Below are 21,321 nucleotides of genomic sequence, written 5' to 3'. Positions count from 1 at the left end.
TCAATCACATTCTATAACTTTTTCTGTCTATATTTTTAACTATTCTTTTTATCAGTTGACTTACATCCACCAAGAAGGATATTAGACCTGTTTTTCTAAACACTGCAGTTTGTCGTTTTTGTAAGAAAACATTCATCATCCTTGTATTTGCTAAGTTTGGTTAAAGTACTATTTACACTCATCTACTATGTCGTCCTCAAGGCACATTACAGTTTGGTTTTGAATTCTAATAAAGTGGCTAACCAAGATAACATCTCAGTGGAAGAACAAAGAGCAAATAAGATGGTATTTTCCTCATTTGATTGGTGACAGATCATAGCCAGCTGACAAACATGTCATACTGGGGGGGTATGCTGTATTCATATTTATATACACATATAAACACATATAAATAGAAATATGGACTGCATTTTATAACTTTGAGCCACACTTCCTTCTCCCTTCCTAATCTCTCTAATATTCCCTGCCATCTGCAAATTCCTCCCTGCCTTTTGCTTCAGTGCTGGCCAGTGAGGCCCAGGTGATTGATTCTCTGGCAGCAGAATGGAGCCACCTGCTGGCCTTGGCTTCGGTGAGCAGAGCACTGGTACAGCTATGTATGCGACACTCACACGGTTCATGTGCCTCTAATTCAAGGTCATATTGTGTCTCACTTAAATGTGATAATAAGCTTGTTTCTCCCTAAAAAGCACAACCTTTCAAATGCACACCATGCTTTTTTTCCCACTTCATTTCTAGCCTTCCCTATTTCAAAGGTGGGAGAAAACGTGAGAGGCAGAGGCAGAGTCTGGAACACTCTCGAACACATGGCGTCTGGTTCTCACACACTCAGCGTAGTTTACCCCGTACTGCCTTACGACTCTGCCGTGACCTACATTTGCTAGCAGATTGGGGTAAGTTTTGCCCTTGTGAAGATAAACTTTCGTGAACTTCAAACACACACACTAAGAACTTTTTTGACACATTCTCCATTGCCTTTAAACATAGTTATCTGACTGAATTGATCTACCTCCAAATGTCTTGAAGACCTATCTTGTCCTCTCCATTGTTCAGACTCTCATCATACCACAAAGCTTCTAGATTTATTCTTTCCTTCCTCAAGAAAGCTTCCAAACTGCCACCATTGTATCTTTTCTAAAATCTAGACGAAGTCCTGGCACTGCTGCTCCCCGCCGCAGAGGGGGCACGAGCTCTTCGTCGCTGATCATGTGGCCATGTACATCAGCCACAGTCTCCCTCTACTGGGGAAGCCCCTATTCAACTTTCAAATCCAATTCAAGTAATAATCCCCGCCCCAGCAAGTCTGTCTCCTCTGAATCTACAACTAGTCCTTAGAGTATATTTTTACTAAAGCAATTATCATGCCTTATTTTAGTTAATTATGCCTTTTTTACTACACTAGGCTAAAAGCTCTAAAATAGTTTCTTAATCATCTTTCTACTTCCAGATTTGAACATAATGAAAACTCGGTGACATGATGAGAGCTCAGTAAATGTTTATTGAGTGATAAAGTAAATGTCTTTCCTCATCAGAGCAACTTCTGTTTCAATCAGCCTTAGAACACTTTCACTAAGACAGTTGCCCCTTCCTCCCTCTCTCCCTTCCTTCCTCTCCCTCCCTCCCTCCCTCTCTCTGTCTCTCTCTCTCTTTCTGTTTTCATTATAGCACCACAGGGAAAAAAAGGTCACTTAATTTAGTTCTTCAACAAGTTTTAAAAGGCTTAATAACTTGAAACCTGCCCCCACCACCACTCTCCTGTCACGTGCCCGACTCCCGCTGGCAGGGTAGCAGTGGAGGTAGGTATGGGGTTACAGCCCTCACTCGACAGCCTAGAAAGGACTGAAGGGGCAGAAGCAACATTCCAGCCTGAGTGGTCAGTGCTCACTGTGGCTAAACCCAGTGCAACATGGCCCCCACACACTGCCACAGAACCCAGCAGAGGCAGCTGGGACACCTCAGATAGTAAGGACAGCATGGCTGGCAGCCTCTGGTTACAGGGAAGCAGCACCCGGAACTCACAGACCCAGAGCCCCATAGCCTGTCATCCCACCACAGGGCAGTGTCCTGAGACTGAGGTGACCCAGTCATGGAGGGGACACCGCCTCCTCGGGACAGGCGCATTTTCCACAGCCAGGGCAACACCGCCCCACTGAAACACTGAAGTCCCAGTAGCGCAGGTAAGAGAAAACAAAAACTGGTGCTATAGCATCATCTACTGGAAAACAAAAGAAAGACCTCTAGTTACCAACCTTCTGAATTGTCAACACAAAGCAGTACCTGAAAAAGATTTCAATTCCTCAACTGTCCATCCAGAAAAATAACCCATCAGTACCATGAATAACCCAGGTAACGAGGTAGCTCAGAAAAAAACTGAAGTCTCCAGAAAACAAACTCAAAGACATAGAACACTGTGATTAAAATGACAGGAAATTCAAAATTGTAGCTTTAAAAAAACTAAATGAGATACAAGAAAACTCAGAAAGGTAGTTCAATGATCTCAGGAATAAAATGAGCAAAAGGAGTACTTTACCAAAGAGACTGAAGCTGTAAAAATACCATACAGAAATCCTAAGCTGAAAAACTCAATACATTATGTATTTATTCAATACATGAATAAATGAGAGAGCTTAGGAAATAGAGCAGACCAGACAGAAGAAAGAATTAGGGATCTCAAAGAGAGAAATCTAGAAATGACTCAGGTGGAAGAACAAGGAGAATTGAGAGTTAAAAAACGAGAGAGCTCTACAAGAACTATCTGACTCCATTAAAGATAACAATGTAAGAATAACAGATACATCAGGAAGAACCGAGAGAGAAGGGGACAGGGAGCCTATTCAAACAAATAATGAGAACACCCCAAACCTGTGGAAAGAGCTGGTCCCTTGAATCCGAGGAGTTAATAGAACACCTAATTATCTCAATGCAAAAAGACCTCCAAGACACATTATATTAAAACTGTCGAAAGTTAATGACAAAGAACGAATTCTTAAGGCAGCCAGGAAAAAGAGGACTGTAAACTATAAAGAAAATCCCATTGGATTATCATGGATGTTTCAGCAGAAATCTCACAGGCTTGGAGTGAATGAATCAAATACTCAAATATATTAAAAGAGAGAAATGATCAGCCAAGAATACTATATCCATCAATGTTACTCCTCAGATATGAGGGAGAAATACAGGCTTGTCCAGACAGACAAAAGCTGAGGGAGTTTGCCACCACAAGACCTGCAGCACAGAAAGGTGAAAAAGAGTTTTTATGCCTAAAGCAAAAAGACAAAAGGAGGATACAAGGCTGCAAGATGACACAGAGAGAAGCAGGAAACTGCAAGTCTATTTTACAATAAGCTATTAAACAATTATAACATAAGGACCAAAGGAGGTAAAAGCATTTTAAAAATATAGCTTCTGCAATTTGGAAATGAATGCACAACATACAAAAGGATAATTTAAGAAGATAAAAGGGGAAAGGGAAAAGGACTGAACTTGTACAGGTGAATGGAGATAAGAATCAATTGGAAGAAAAATAAATACTGTATGTATAAACCTTTTTTCATAAAAGAAACCATAACAAAAATCTAGAACTGAATTTAGAACCAGAGAAGCCATTTCAACCCTATTTTAGTAGCGGAAGTGTTTGCAGGAAGTATTTAGCTAACTAAAATTTTAAAAAGATATTGTTTTGAGTACTTCAATAGTAAAGATGATGTACAGATGATTAATCTTCATGTAATTAATACATGTGATTAGTGTAATAACTGATTATACTGTTTTTGTTATGGGTTATAATATTAAGGCAAGCATTTTCTTCAAGAGTTTAAGACAGAATTTAACTTCATCTATGAATGGAATTGATAGGCTATAGTTTCTTTAACAAGCACACCCATAATCCCTTCAATGCATCTTGTTTCTTGGCTCAGTGCCTTTGTTCACGTCATCCCTGTACTTTGTGTCCTCTTGTTCTTTTCTCCACCCACCCCCAACCCGCTCATCCACATTCCACCCATCTTTATGTGTCAGCTCAAATCCCAAATTCCAGGAGGTTTATTTTCAGCTCCTTAAGCAGAATTAACACCTCCTAAACGGTAGACGGTATGACCCAGCAATTCCACTCCAAGGTATATAGCCAAGAGAGATGAAAGCCGATGTTCACATAAAAACCGGTGCATGGATGTTTTTTGCAGCACTATTCAAATAGTCCTAAGGTGAAAACTACCAAATAGCCATCAAATGATGACTGGATAGACTAATGCATTACGTCCATACGGTGGAGTATCATTCAGCCACAAAAAGAGAGTACCAATACGTGCTGCAACATGGATGTACCTGGAAAACATTTTGCTAAGTGAAAGAAACCAGTTACAAAAGACCATATACTATGTGATTCTGTTTGTATGACATGTCCAGAATAGGCAAATCTATAGAGACAGGAAGTAGATTAGTGGTTGCCTAGGGCTTGGGTGGAGTGGCGGGTAATAACTAAACACCCCCTACTCCATCCAAGGGTTTCCTTTTTAGGTGATGAAAATGTTCTAAAATACTAAAAACCATTGAACTGTGTATTTTAAATGGGTGAGTTGTGAAGTATGTAAATTATATCTCAATAAAGCTATTATAAAAAACTAAATTTAAAAATTAGTACCTCCTATCCATATTCCTATATGCATTGTTGTACCTCTAATAAAATACTTAGCACAGTCTGGTTATAATTATTAATTTAAGAACTCCATCTTTCTCATTGCATTATGAAGCTCCAAAAAAATAAAAAAGTATGTTTTGGTATTCTCTAACAAGCAAGTGCTTAGCTCTCTGTAAATATTAATTTAATTGAACTTCTTCAAAATTATGTCCCATCCGCTGTAAAACAGGAATGAGAAAAAAAAATTGAATGTTGCCACAAAGTGTTGTTACAAAATGGTATTCCTTCATTTTTATACTTAATTAGTTTTTGGAAAAATAAATGTTTGCTCTCACATATTAGAAAAAAAATCTAGCCCTGGCTGGTGTGGTTCAGTGGATTGAGTGCCAGCCTGCAAACCAAAGGGTCACTGGTTTGATTCCCCATCAGGGCACATGCCTGGGTTGCAAGCCAGGTCCCCACTAGGGGGTGTGCAAGAGCAACCACACGTTGATGTTTCTCTCCGCCCTCTCCCTTCCCCCTCTCTAAATATAAATAAATGAAATCTTAAAAAATAGTCAAAAAATTAAAAAATTTTAAAAATCTGGAACTGAGACACATAACATAAAAAAAGAGGAAACAGAGGAAAAAAATAACAGAATACCACTAAACTAAGACAGCACACAGAAACACAAGGAATAAAACAATGGAGATACAGAGCAACCAGAAGACAAAATAAAATGGCTATACTAAGTTCTCATATTTCAAGAATCACCCTAAATGTAAATAGACTGAACTTTGTGAACTTGACCCCACAGGCCAGAGAAGTAAAAGCAAAAACCAGTAAATGGGACCATACCAAACTAAAAAGCTTCTGCAGAGCAAAAGAAGATATTTGCAAATGATACCTCTCATAAGGTGCTCATATCTGAAATATATAAAGTACTCATGCCACTGGACAACAACAGAAAACAATCCAATTAAGAAATAGGCAGAAGACCTGAACACTTTTCCCAAGAACATGTAAGGCTAACAGATATAAAAAAAATTGCTCAATTTCATTAGTTATAAGGGTTACAAAAATCAAAACCACAATGAGTTACCACTTCACATCTGTTAGAATGGCCATCCTGAATGAGACAAGAAATAACAAGTGTTGGAGAGGATGTGGAGAGAAGGGAACACTCATGTACAGCTGGTAGGAATGTAAATTTGTATAGCCTTTATGAAAGCAATATGGAGGTTCCTCAAAAAATTAATAGCAATTCCTGTTTTGGGTATCTGGCCAAAAAATGTGAAACCTCTTATCATAAAGATACAGGTACCCATATGGTCACTGTAGCTTTATTCACGACAGCCAGAACATGGAAACGACCTGAGTGTCCTTTCATGGATGACTGAATAAAGATGTGGTACAAAGTACTCAGCCATAAAAAGTGATGAAATATTTCCATTTTTGACAACATGAATGGATGTTAAGTGACATGAATCAGACAGAAAAGCACAAGAACCATATGATTTTACTTATTAGGACATAAAACAGAAAGCAACAAGCAAACTCATTACACAGACCACAAGCGTGGTAGTTATCGCAGGGGAAGGGGGTGGGGGTATATAAAAAGAACAAGTTTTCTTGTAAGCCTAGTTTTCAGTTTAATGGAAGTAAACTTTATTAGGTTTAGCTAACAAAAGCATATGTTATTTGACGTCCAAAGTGATTTTTATTTGAACCACCTTGAACAGTATTAAATAATCTTCGGATGACCTTCAGTCTAGAAAGAAGGAGGCTACACAGAACTGTGTGATAGAGCCAACTACAACCTCGTCCTCCTGGCGCCAGAGCTCGCGCTCCGCTTTCCATCTTCTCCTTAACGTGCTTCTAACATGTTCCAAGAACAATGTGCACACTTTCAACTACAAAACGGAGAAAAGCAAGCAAGCCAAATGCAGCAAAGCAGTGTTCTTATAAATCAGAAGAGACACTCCTGGAGATGAAATAGATAGAAAAGCTGCTCTTAAAAGCAGTCACTGTTCATACAGTAACAGACAGACTGACTACCATCATCTATTGGTAAGCGCCCTCACCTAAGAAAAAGATAGGAGTTTTAGGTAGTTCAGATTTATATGAACATTGAATAAGGAGTCTTTGAGATTTGTCTTTGCCATAAAATCTTTTTGACATGGTATTACTTTCAAGCCTTTGAAACTACTTTGAAAGATTTCTTCATTAGATTTAATATGCTCACTAACTTCTTGAGAATTCTTGGGCTGTGAAACCTCTCAAAAAGTATAAAGAGCATACTCTTTTTCTCATATTTCATGATTTTGCTATCAGTAGCAAGTTTTCTGGGAAGCACAAATAAGATTTGCTTTTAAATAGTCATTAATGGTTATGCTGAGTCAAAATTATAAAACCTATTTCTTTCTGCTATACATATTGTTTAAAAACCCTAAAATGTGAAGTAAAAGTTTCAAAAATACATTTGTAAATAATGCATCATTTCAATCAGAAATACTGAAAAAAAGAGTAGCCTTATACCCATGTATAGCTCAACAGGCAAAACTTAAGTATTGGTTGTAATAGGTCAAACACAATTGTTTGCTAAGCAGCAAACATTAAAATATGTGGAAATAGCACCTAGTCACTCTAATACTCATGGTCTCAACAAACTGTTTACAGCAGTGCTCTCCAACAGAAACAGAAGTGACAGCTGTAATTTTAAATGGTCCATATCCATAATTATAAAGGTAAAAAAGTAAAATTAATTTTAACAATTTAAATGATTAAATCATGGTTGCTGATTTAAATTAGTGTTGTCATTTCAATGTGTAATCAATATAAAAACATTACTGAAATATTTTATGATGCTTATTTTTTATACTAATTTGTTAAAAGCTGGTATATATCTTATACTTACAGCAAATGTGTGCTTGAGCTGACTCAGACTGGTTTGTGAGAGGTGATTGTGCATCTCTCTTCCCAAGTCAGGGCTTGTCACATCACACTGGTATTTTGACACTGGCCACAGTAGGAGCATTTCCATCACAATAATCGGCAAATGACATAAATCAGAGCTCCCCCCACCCCCAGAGAGCTGGTTTACCAAAACATCACAGCCTTCAGCCCCTCTCAATTTGGACCAGCCGCATGTCTTGTACTGAAGAGTCACCATATGTGGCTAGTGGCTACTACCCTGAACAGCACAGCCCCAGCCACAAACAGAATCAGACTTGCGGAGTCAGCAATCTGTAATTGTCAAATGCCCCCCAGTGCTCTAGAAAATACTATGAATGATGGAAAGAAACAAGAGAGTAGGGCCCATTCCCAGGAGAAACACCGACTGTCCCCAAATAGGCTCAGACACTATTAGACTTACTAAACAAAGACTTTTAACCAACTGTCTTAAACATTCTCAGAAAATAGAAACCAGAAGACTGGTCTTAACAGGTAGAAAATAGCAATAAAGAGAATGAAACTATAAAAAGGACACAGACAGAAATTCTACAGCTGAAAGTCATAATAAGTAAAAGGAAAAATGAAAAAGCCAATTTCAGCAGGCAGTAAAAAAAAGAATGAGCGAACTTGAAGGCAGGTCAATTGAGATTACCCAGTCTGAAGAGTAGAAAAAATAAATATTGAAGAAAATATGAACACAGCCAAAGACATAGCGGCACACTGTCCAGTGTACCAACAGGTGCATAAAAGGTCCCCCAGAAGGAACAGACAGAAAGGGATAAAAAGAATAGTTGAAATAATAGCTGAAAAATCTCCCGAACTTGATAAAAGAAACACATGGAAGTAGCTCCACAAACTCCAAGAATGACGAATACAAAGCGATGCACACTGAAGCTCATTATAATCAAATCAGGAAATGACAGAGAGAAGCTGGAAAGCAGCAAGACAAACTACTCATCACATGCAGGAGATGGTCAATAGACTAACAGATGATTTTCTCAGCAAAAACCGTGCAGGCAAGAAGGCAGCGAGGTAACATATTTTGCTGAAAAAGTAAAACTGTCAACCAAAACTACTGCTTCAGAAATGAAGGGGAAATTAAGACATTCCCAGATAAACAAAAGCTGAAGGAATTTGTTGCTCCTAGAACTGCCCTATAAGAAATGCTAAAGGGACTCCTTGAGGCAGGAACAAAAGGTCACTGGATAACTCAATACCACAGAAAATTAGAGAACACTAGTACAGGTATATAAAAGCCAGTATCTTTGTATGTAACTCTCCTCTTTTTCTTCCAATATGATTTAAAAGACAAACACATAAATAACCATAAATTGATGTCAATGGCCATATATAATATACAGGGTCCAGCACAAATAACACCCCTTTTTTATTACAAAGTTTTAAATTACAAAATCATAAGCATGTAATTCTGTAACATAACAATATCACAGTCAAGAACACCATGACATTTTAGGTGACATGTTCAAATTAAAACTATAAATTATTACACTCATATTATTACCCTACCAACCACACTCAAGCAGGCCTTACTTCTGCCAGGCCTACATGAAGATGTAATTTGTGTAGACAAAAAAGGCAACAGAGCTATAGAGAAGCAGAGTTTATTTCTCTGAAAGAAACCCAAAAGAATTTAAATTACATTGAAAGTAAAAGGGAGAATAAGAAAGAAAAGAAAAATGCTACAGAAGCAGACCCATGCAGTGGAAGGAAGTTGAGCCCAGGGCCAGGAGACATGTGAATGCTGGCCTTCTTGTATATTAAGCTCTATGGTTCGAGCAGCCTCCTTATCTTTTACAAACTGCGCTTTCTCTTCTGAAACGCAGGGATATACTATGACGAAAATCCAATGAGATACAGTTTAAGAAAGGAAAGCTACTGAAAAGTAAAAGCAATCATAGAGAACAACGAAAGATATCAGCTCCACTGTGGCGTATGTGAGTATTACAACGAACCTTTTTCTGTCTGCGGTGCACAGTGGTACTCACTTTAGCTTAAACTGCATTTCCCTAATTCCTCATGATGAACATTTTTTCATGTATTTATCATTCACATATTTTCTCTGATGAAATGTCTTTTCAAAGCTTTTACATATTTAAAAACTGTTTGGTTATTATTGAGTTTTGAGAGTTCTTTGCATCTTTATATGTTCTCCATATGAGTATTTTATGAAATATATACCTTGCAAGTATTTCTTCCAATCTATGGCTTATTCTATCATTCTCTCAACACTGTTTACAGAAAAATTTAACTTCAATAAAGTCGAATTTATCAACATTTTCTCTCCCAGGACGTGCCAAACCGAAGGTCATTCGCATTTTCATGCTTTCTTGTGGAAGCTTTACATTTTGCACTTTGAACGATGACCCGGTTAAGTCAATTTTTCTAGAGGGTGTGAGGCGTGTGTCTATGTCCCCCCGCCCTCCTCCTGGAAGATGGACATTCGGTTGTTCCGGGACTACGTGTTCTAATACTACCCTTTCCCTACAGAACTGCCCGGGGACCTTTGTTTAAAACCAGTGGCCACACATGTGTGGGCCTGTTTCTTCCCAGTGGAACCTCCATGTTCATCGTTTTCCTGATACCACGGCGTCCAGACTCCAACACCTTTACAGCAGTAAGTCCTGGAATCAGGTAGTTGCACTTCCAATTTTCCCCTCTGATTGCTTGCATCAGTGTTTCAGCATAAAGATCTCGCACATATTTTGACAAATACATTTAAAAACCATTGATATCTTTCTGCTACTCTTGCATATGGCACTTTTTTTTTTAGCTTCCAATTGTTCATAATTGATTTTTGTATGCCGACTTAGAATCCCACCATCTATTAGTTATAATAGTGTTTTGGTAGATTCATTGAGATGTTTTTCCGTAACTCACATTGAGAACAGAAAAAGATTTTTTTCTTTCTTCTTTTCTATTCTGCCTTTTATTTTTATTTTTCTTGCCTTACTGTACTGATCATAGTTGGAGACCATATTTTCTATAGTTTCAGTTCATTTAAATTTTTAACGGCATTTTGAAGACCCCAAATACGATCAGTCTGGATTAATGTTCTATGTGCACATGAGAGAAATTGTGTTCACCTGTTGTTTGGTGGTGTATTCTATACGTGTCCATTAGGTCAGTCAGGATGGGTGACAGTGTTGTTCAAGCCTTCTGTACACTTACTGATTTTCTGTCTGCTTGTTCTATTAATTACTGAAAGAGGAGTGCTGAAGCCTCCAAATATCACTGTGGATTTTTCTAGTTCTCATTTCAGTTCTGGCTTTGTTTCTTGTATTTTTAAGCTATGTTGTTGGGGTACAGACATTTAGGATTTTGATATCTTCTTGGTGAACTGACCTCCAGGTTTTTCCCTTTTGGGGGAGGGCTGAGAAATAAGTGCAGGCCTGGTGCCTTTTCTTTGGCTTTATTTTGCTGTTCAGTCACTCTCTTCTTAAGCTGGATAACAAGCTCATTCAAGAAGGAAAATGAAATGTGATCCCATAAACATGCCTTTTAAAAAAAGTATGTGATGTCAGAACAGTCACAGTGCCCTCTCTTCTGGTCATCAAAATTTTAATATTTAATATTGAAGTATTTCTAAACGTTGAAGGTAGTTTTTTCAAGTAGTTTTTTACTGAAAAGTAGCTCCATTGAGTTTTACCTTATGTGCATTTAATGATGTTTTTCTTGACTTTCATTCAATATTTTAACATTCACTTGGACTTTTTAAGATCTAATTTACTCTTACGCCAACCTGCAACTAAGCATTTAACAAAATATTTTACTTGCATTTTTCATTCATCAACATTTTACCCTTTAGAACACAGTCCCCCTGGTTTCACTCTACTGAGATCCATTCGATAAAGACATCAGATGGAAGCCAAATATTATTCACAGCTTGCCCTTGTGCACTATACATTTGTGTTCATCTCAGATAAAGGTTACAATGCAGGTCCAAAGGATAATGTGGAAATTACTAACCAGCTTCAACTAAGTAAGGAATCTACTTATGGATCAAGAGTAAATGTAGGAATGCAATGGAGTTAAAGGAAAGCATAAACAAACATAATTGTTACTATTAAATAAAAACAATTTCTCAGTAGACATGGTAATAAATAGGAGACTTCCAGCCAAGATGGAGGTGTAGATAGATATACTTTGCTTCCTTGCACAACCAAAAGAAGGACAACAACAAATTTAAAAACAAAAAACAACCAGAACTGCCAGAAAATCTAACTGTATGAAAGTCCAACAACAAAGGAGTTAAAGAAGAAACATTCTTCTAGACTGGTAGGAGGGGTGGAGACGGGCAGCCAGTGCAGAGAGGACCTGCAGCAAGGCAGCAGACCGGGTGGCTAAGTCGGTAGCTGGTGAACCAGGCAGTCCCACATTTGCCTGCGAATAAAGCTGGGAGGAACAACTGGGGAGAGAGACATACATACTGCACAACCCAGGGTTCCAGTATGGGAAACTAAAGCCTCAAAACCTCTGGCTATAAAAACTTATGGGAATTGTGGTGGCAGGAGAAAACTTCCAGCCTCACAGGAGAGTCCACAGGAGGGGCCCACAAGGTCCTAGAATGTACCCAAGCTCACCTACCTGGGAAGCAGCACCTGAAAGGGCAGAGTCTGCTTGTGGGAAGCAAGGGAAGTGATTGAAAGCAGGGTGAGAGACAATCAAGTGGCATTGTTCCCTCTCTGACCCCTCCCCACATACCGCACCACAACACAGCAACGTGGGTTGCCCCGCCCTGGCAAATACCTAAGGCTCCACCCCTTACAACGTAACAAGTGTACCAAGACAAAGAAACATGACCAAAATGAAAGAACAGACCAAAATTCCAGAAAAAGAACTAAGCGATGAAGAGACAGACAACCTATCAGTTGCAGAGTTCAAAACACTGGTACTCAAGATGCTCACAGAAATGACTGAATGTGGACACAAAAAAGAGGAAGAAGTGAAGGCTATGGAAAGCGAAATAAAGGAAGTATACAGGGAACCAACAGTGAAGGGAAGGAAATGAGGACTCAAATCAAAGATTTAAGCATAGAAGGAAGAAATAAACATTCAGCCAGAACAGAATGAAGAAACAAGAATTCCAAAAAATGAGGAGAGGCTCAGAAACCTCTGGGACAACTTTAAATGTTCCAACATCCAAATCATAGGGGTGCCACAAGAAGAGGAAAAACAGAAAATTGAAAATTTAGTTGAAAACATAACGAAGGAGAACTTCCCTAATCTGTCAAAGGAAATAACTTCCAGGAAGTCCAGGAAGTTCAGAGAGTCCCAAAAAAGTTGGACCTAAGGAAGCACACACCAAGGCACATCATAATTACATTACCCAAGATTAAAGATAAGGAGAGAATCTTAAAAGCAGCAAGAGAAAAGGAGACAGTTACCTACAAAGGAGTTTCCATAAGACTATGAGCAGATTTCCCAAAAGAAACCTTGCAGTCCAGAAGGGGCTGGAAAAAGTACTCAAAGTCATGAAAGGCAAGGTCCTACAACCTAGATTACTCTATCCAGCAAAGATTGTTTGGAATGGAAGGGCAGATAAAGTGCTTCCCAGATAAGGTCAAGTTAAAGGAGTTCATCATCACCAAGCCCTTATTATATGAAATGTTAAAGGGACTTATCTAAGAAAAAGATCAAAACTAATTAACAGTAAAATTACAACAAACTCACAACAACTAAACCTAAAAAACAAACAAACAAAAACTAAGCAAACAACTAGAACAGGAACAGAATCACAGAAATGGAGATCACATGGAGGGTTATCAGCAGGGAGGGGGAAGGAGAGAATGGGGGAAAAGGTGCAAGGAATAAGAAGCATAATTGGTAGGTACAAAATAGACAGGGGGAGGTTAAGAATAGTATAGGAAATGGAGAAGGCAAAGAACTCATATGTATGGCCCATGGACATGAATTGAAGGGAAGCGGGGGGAGGGTGGGAATGCTGGAGGGTAGGTGGATTCGGGGCAGAGGGGGATAAGGGGAGAAAAAAAATGGGACAACTGTAATGGCATAATCAATAAAATATACTTAAAAATAAATAAATAGCCTGTATTTTCTTAAAGAGATTCATTCTTTACAATTGCTGAAAAAGCCTCTAATTCTTTACTTTTAGATTCCCAATGAAATTTGTCATCTACAATGACAAAGGTTAGTTCCTAACCTTTCCTATATCCAGAACATCATTCCTACTCTAGTTACTCTCAGCTAATGATCAGACCTCTTACTTTACAAGGAAGAGTAAGGCCACTTGATAAACTCCACCAACTTCCCTTTGCTCTGCCACTAAGCTTTTCTCTATATCCCCACATGGCTGAGGGATACGTCTTTTTCTGTCGCTATCCTTTGTCCAAGTGTATCTTCCCCTTTTTTTCGGTAAGGATCACACTGTCATTGAGTTCCAATTTGCCTCTCTCCACACCCCACAAAAAACACTCCAGCATTCACTTCATACCTAAATATGCCCACTTACTTTAAACATTTTTTCAGCACCTACCAAGTGCCAAGTCCCTAAATTACTATGAGAGAGAAAGTAAATAAAAACCCAGTCCTCCTTTTAGGAAATTCACAAACTTGTAGGAAAGATAAATAGTTAAAAAATAATTACAACTGGTGTAATAAGAGCAAAGGTATGTACAGTATAATCATGGTATAAAGAAAAGATAACAATAGTTAGGGATTATGTGTTTTTTTTATATCTTTATCAAGCCCACCCTCTCTGATGGGTTTTCTTCTCTTTCTACAATCCTCTAGCCATAAACACGCAAACAAAACCATTCCATGATGAGTAAACTAGTATCGCTGGCATCGCCTTTCACCAGCACGTTTTTTGAAAAGGTCACTTACATGCACTGGCTGCAAACCCAACCCATTGTCTTCTATTCATTCACCTTCTGTGATCTTGGTTTCCACCACCATATTAACACCTCCCGCCAAATCAAAGCTGAGTAAGACACTCGGCATATTACCTTTCCTCAGTCCTCATTTTACAAAGCTAGGAAGGACTGTTGTGGACTCTACCCTCTTCTCCAAATTCTCTCCTTGACTTTTGTGATACTTCACTTCCCGGATGCATTACCTCCCTCTCCTCCCAATTCCATTCAGTCTTCCCTGATTCCACTTTCTTCTACAGCTTCAGGAAGGGCAGCATCAGCCAAGATTCCATTTGAGATATGACTCTGACTCCCTACCTCCTCACTCCACTGTTTTGTTCTCCCTCTCTCCCATAGAAAACTCATCATAATCAGCTCTACAGTAACCTGGGATTGAGAAAAATAATCATGAAATTAGAAGGCCTGGCTTCAGTTTCTGATTCTACCACTGATTTATGAGCTGTGTACCATGGGCATGTCACATCCTATGACCCCCTAAAAGAGAATGGCTTTCTAGTGTTCCTTCCAGTCCTCAAGTTCTATGGTTCTAACTGGCAAGAACATCAGACTTTTAGTTCTGGCTTCTCTAATGCACTGCAAAACCACATTCTGTCTGCCATCTAAATGCCTCACCTCTAAAACTAATCTCCTTAACCAAATACTTCTTTTAAGTTGCCCACTAGTGTTTATGTACTGGTGCCGTCATTATCTTAAACTTAATCCTAATAATCTTAGACATGTACTGCCTTTCATTTATGCATTCTCTCTTCCTAATTCCCAACCCCCCTTTTCAAGGCCTAAGTCAAACAAAATCTCTTCTGAAAAGTGTTCCTTGGCTTCTCCTGCTGGTTATAGTACCCTCCTTTTCAGGAGCTCCAAGATATTCTCTGAGTACAGTAGTCTCCCCCATTATCCGTGGTTTCAGTTACAACAGTCAGTGGCAGTCCAAAATATTAAGTTTCCCCAGCCAGCAACACAGCGTCATTCCTGACATCCAACCATCGACACTGTCATGGCTTACTGATCCGGGGTCACCTGAAGCAGATGGTCCTCTGTGTCAGAAGGTCAAAAACAGCCTTAAGTTACGCTCACATCACGCATCTCACTTCATCTCGTCATGCAGACCATTTTGTCACCTCACATCACCACCAGAAGAAGGGGGAGTATAGTACATAACATATTTTGAAAGAGAAAGAAACTACGTTCACACAATTTTATCAGAGCATATTGTTATAACTGTCCTAGTTTATTATTAGGTATGATTGTTAATCTTCTACTGTGCCTAATGTATAAATTACACTTTAGCATAGGTATGCATGTGTAGGAAAAACACAGTGTTTACTGTGATATCAGGCACCCACTGGGGGGTCTTGGAACATATCCCCTGTGGATAAGGGGGGACTACTGTACCTCTCTCATGACACTTGGCGCACTTGCCCCCAGACTCTTGGTGCTGTGGGAGCAGCAGGATTTGCGTATGATTCTGCTTTGCACCCCCAACAGCACCTTGGGCACCGTCTTGCCGAGAACACTGAAAAACTCAAATATTTGAATTGAATTAAACTAAATTCAACCTCAACTTTGGACAGTGTAGAAGTAGTAGTATTCTAGAGTAATTATTTTCTTCAAGTAGAAATAATTGTTTATGGATACATGATCTACATGTTCCAGCTCTAAAATATATATATTGATCTTAAACTCTGAAAGAAGCTCCTCTTGAACTCCTTTTCAAAACCCAAGTCAACTCAACAGCACACTATGGACAGTAATCCTTGCGATGTCACAATATTTTTAAAAGCATATTTACTAGAAGATATACTCTTAAATATTTGGTTTTACATTTGAGCATTTTTAAACATCTTAATTGTTTATGAGATGTATTTTGACAGACTATGAGACCAAATGAACTATCACTAGAACTGGAGATTTAACATAGCAACAACTGACGCTTATCAGAACATTTAGCCACTACACACTCCATCATCTTCTGCTCTAACCAACATGCAGCATAGGATACAATTTCCAAAATGAAAGAAAATATCATTAATTGTCAGCTTCATTAATAAGCTTCAATGCATTCCTCTATAAATTTTTTTAATGTCAATTGAGATAGTAAAACAAATTGAGAGAAAAAAGGTTTCCAGCCTCCTTATTATCAAGGAAAATAAAAAGGCAGCCTAGCAGACCAAAGAACTAGAACAAACGTGGAAAGAATTTCCAAGCAGTCTACACCAGAGAGGTCAAGGCTTCAGCTTAACTCACCTAGAAGATAGGCTGTCTGGTGTGAGGAATACAAGGCATACACAGAATCACTGCGAGAACATGAAATGAAAATGAGAGGAAGCGTCTGACGCCTCATTACCGAGGATGCGGAGCAGAGTCTGACCCACCTGGTTTATCCCTGCGGGGGAGATCTTGTACGACTGCAGCTTCTGCTTCAGCAGCTCTGGATCACTGTGACGGAATGGGCACCCTGACAACAAAAAGCAGGCCAGCACACCAACAAGGTTATTTACTCAGGACTTAGCACAGTGCCACACTCGAGAGACCATCTAAGCTCCCCTTAATTGTCTAACAGCTTATTAATAAAAAAGTTAATTGCCCATGAGTGCAACTGCTTTCCTCTCTTTATCTAAATGACGACTTAGCTGCACAGTTATCAGGGTACTACAGGCTCAAGAGTTACATAAAGCATTACAGCTTCGTCAAGCTAAGCTGCTCATTCACTAGGAAGAGAAAACAGTTTTAATTGTGCTACTTGCTAAGAAGCAGAGATAATCACAGAGTAGCTATAAAATAGTTTATATAAAAACTTTATATAATTGCACATTTTTCTACTCAAAAAATTACATAAAAGGCATACTAGAGAAGGAAGATAGTGTAAACAAAAAAATATGTGCAAACTCTAAAAAATATAAAAGTCTCACATCATTTTTGGATGTAAATTTTATACCCATTTCCCATTGAGTAGAAATGATATAAATTTAAATGAATCATGGATGGGAATGAGATGAACAACTAAGAAAATCTTCCATAGAAAAACAACTTATAGTAGATACATGTCATCTTTGTATTATTTCATGAGAAAAATATAAATAAAGATGGACTACTAAAAATATTTGCATAAATAAGAACACAGAAGAATTAAATGTAAAAGCTGTAGTAGGCCAAAACCTAGAAATTTTTAATATTTTAATAAGAAACTGCAATGACTAGTCAAAATACTTAACTTAGAATTTAATGCAGAGTGCCAGATTACTTTTTCTGTCATACAGATCTGTAAGTTAATTAGAAACAATCGTGCATTTTTCATGAAATCAATAGGAAATTGGTTGGGGCAAAATAATGGAAAAGAGCCTACAGTTCAAACAAATGTGTTTACCAAAAATCTTAACTAAAAATAAAAACATTCATGATAATAACACAATAGATTCCTAGAAATTATGAAATTCACAAAATTCATATTATGTACTTTATTCAGATTAAAATCATAGTAATTTATAGTACAAGGAAAAATTTTGAGAAGCTGTGTAGCACATGTTTAAACCACACATAAGAATAAATTCAAAGACTTAAATGTTAGACCCAAAACCATAAAAATCCTAGAAGAAAATATAGGCAGCAAAACCTTGGACACTGCTCGTAGCGATATTTTTTTGGATATATCTCCCCAGGCAAGGGAAACAAAAGAAAAAATAAATAAACAAATGGGACTATATCAACCTAAAATGTTTTGCACAGCAAAGGAAATCATCAACAAAATTAAAAAACAATCCATGGAATGGGATATCATATTCACTGATACATCTGATAAGGGGTTAATATCCAAAATTTATAAACAACTTACAAAACTCAACACCAAGAAAACGAACAACCCAATTAAAAAATGGGCAAAGGACCTGAGTAGACACTTATCCAAAAAGGACACATAGAAGGCCGATAGACATATGAAAAGATGCTCAGTGTCACTAATCATCAGAGAGATGCAAATGAAAACCACAGTGAGATATCATCTCACACCTGTCAGAATGGCCATCATTAATAAATCAACAAACAGCAAGTGTTGTTGAGGATGTAAAGAAAGGGGAACCTTTCTGCACTGTTGATGAGAATGCAGACTGGTGCAGCCACTGTGGAAAGCAGTGTGGAGATACCTCAAAAAATTAAAAATGGATCTGCCTTTTGATCCAGCAATCCCACTTCTTGGAATATATCCTAAGGAACCCAAAACACTAATTAGAAAGAACATAAGCACCCCTATGTGTATTGTAGCATTGTTTACAATTGCAAAGATATGGAAGAAGCTCGTGTCCATCAGTAGATGAGTGGAAAAAACAACTATGGGACATTTACACAATGAAATACTACTTGGCTATAAAAAAGAAGAAAATTTTACCCTTTGAGACAGTGTGGATGGACCTAGAGAGCATTATGCTAAGTGAAATAAGCCAGTCAGAGAAAGACAAATACCATATGATTTCACTCATATGTGGAATCTAATGAGCAAACTGAACTAACAAGGAAAATGGGGACAGACTCATAGATGGAGAGCAGGATGACTTCTGGGTGGGGGTGGGGAGGTTGGGGAGGTGAGGGGGTGGAGGGATTGAGCAAAAATGAAAAAGGACTTATGGGCATGGACGATAATGTGGTGATTGCTGGGGAGTGGAGGGCATATGGGGACTGAACGGTAATGGAAAAAATACAGTAAAGATTAAATCAAAATAGACAAATAGATGATGATGGATAGATACATACATACATAGATATATACACAGATACATACATACATAAATAGACAGACAGACAGAGAGATACTTTGGAGCTACACTGCCTGAGTTTGAGTCTCAGTTTAACAGTTACAAGCTACGAGACTCAGGCAAATTTTGTATTTGCATGTTGACTCAGCTTCACTTTCTGTCAAGTGAGGGGAACACTGAGCTCTTGTGAGAATGGAATATAAAGCTCTTACAAGCTCCTGGCACACAGTAAGCACTCAACATATGTTAGTCCTCATTATCATGCTCAAAATTATCTGAGAATGAAATTGTAAAGAATCATGAGAAAGACATGAGGCTGCACATGGAATTCTTGGTTCAGCCCAGAATTATTAAAGGACACAAAAAGATTAATTGAATTACCCAAATTACATTTGAAAAGATGGCTATACCTGTATGAAACATCAGAAAGGGCAAAACCAAGAACAAACCAAAGATTGCCAAAGCACTAATGATCACACACAAGTCTTTTAAGCTATGTTTACTATAAGGAGAAAGCAGAAGAACGAGATTTCTACTTAGAGAAGTTGGTGTTATTTTAACAGAAAAAAGAAAGAAAACAGAACTCAGCACTTTATTTCTATCTTCCACATCAAAGAGAATGATCTTTAAAATTGGAAAGCGTTGAACTAACAACATAACTGGACAAGTGAATTCATAAACAACACTGACTACAGCTAAGTGTTTGACAGAGCTTTGTGAAGAGATGGATAAATGTCACCCGGAATATAGTTAAGCCTACATGGATTCATAACTTGTGGTACAACCCTTCTAGGCAGTGCTGCTTAATGAAATAATGTCAACCTAGGGGACTAGTCAGTTTTACAAGTAACACAAAAATAAAAGGATGGAGACTTCTGGTTTCCGGTCCAGCATGTAAGGAGCTTAGAAGTGGCCACTTAATCCAACTAAGTAAAGAGCTGAACTGAAAAATCAGCAACTCACCTGAGAAGTGAGGTTGCAAGACAAATTGCTGCCCCCAAAACTGGAGAGAGGGGCAGATACAGAGAATCACAACTTACCAGAGCAGAAATCTCTGTGGGAGCTAGTGCTGGTGTAGGAAAACCTAACTGGATAAATCACTGGGCAATACTAAGAGTTAAAAACTCTAAGGAGACCCACCGCCCCAGTTTTCTAAGTTTAGGCTCCAGAAGCTCTTCCAGATCCTCACAGCGAGTAAGAGAGAAATCCCCGTATCCTTCTGGAAGGAGAAGGGGGAAAAGCAACCATTTTGAAATAGAGTGTCCAGCCTTTTGGTGTCTCTGGGCCACACTGGAAGAAGAAGAGTTGTCTTGGGCCACACATTAAATACACAAACACTATTGAAACTGATGAGCAAAAAAAGATTTTCAGTAAACTTATGATTTTGGCTAGGCCACATTCATAGCCATCTTAGGTCACATGCAGCCCGCAGGCTGCGGGTTGGACACCCCATCTTCCTCTTAACAAGGCCTGCCCTCAGGAGACACAATTTTACCAGGACATAAAATGCTGGGGTTTTAATAAAGCCTAACTTACCTGGGGGAAAGGAAATACCCACCTCCAGCCATCCTATCCCACCGAATGGGGACAAAGATGACCAAGAATCACTAGTGAAATTCATAACTCCAGGCCACAGGCTCACTACAAGACTGAGATCGAATCACAGGACTCCAGAACACTTCCCCCATTCCATTCAAGGCCTATGTACTGGAGCTCTTGTCACCCAATATGTCATGTCTACCTTTCAACAAACAATTACAGTCACGTGAAAAGGCAAAAGACAGAGTTTAAAGAGACCGACCAAGCGTCAGAACTGGAGTCAGGTGCACAGGGCTCTCATGGAAATGTGGACAACCTGCAAGAACAGATGTATAACACAGGCATAGAGGGGAGAGTCTAAGAAGAATCCAGAAGAGATCAGAACCACTCATGGCAACGAAGAATGCCTTTGATGTGCTTACTACTAGACACAGCTAAGTAAAGACTCTGAATTTGAGGATATGTCAGTAGGAACTCCCAAAACTGAAAAAGGGGAAAAAGACTAAACAAACAAGCGAACAAGAACAGGATATCCAAGAACTGTGGGATGACTATGAAAGC

General features: G+C 38.5%; 1 protein-coding gene across 1 annotated transcript in view; it reads right to left on the bottom strand.

Annotated features, from left to right (window-relative positions):
- PRIM2 (DNA primase subunit 2) overlaps positions 1–21,321 on the bottom strand; it is a 274,577-nt gene that overhangs the window by 21,172 nt on the left and 232,084 nt on the right. The window contains exon 12 of the mRNA XM_024576586.3: positions 16,852–16,934. Within this exon, the coding sequence (XP_024432354.2) occupies positions 16,852–16,934 (83 nt within the window). The remainder of the gene's footprint in view (positions 1–16,851; positions 16,935–21,321) is intronic.

Source organism: Desmodus rotundus, chromosome 11 (genome assembly GCF_022682495.2).
Source record: "Desmodus rotundus isolate HL8 chromosome 11, HLdesRot8A.1, whole genome shotgun sequence".
Lineage (NCBI taxonomy): Eukaryota > Metazoa > Chordata > Mammalia > Chiroptera > Phyllostomidae > Desmodus > Desmodus rotundus.
The sequence above is the reverse complement of the archived record's forward strand: the minus strand, read 5'-3'. Positions and strand labels throughout refer to the sequence as shown.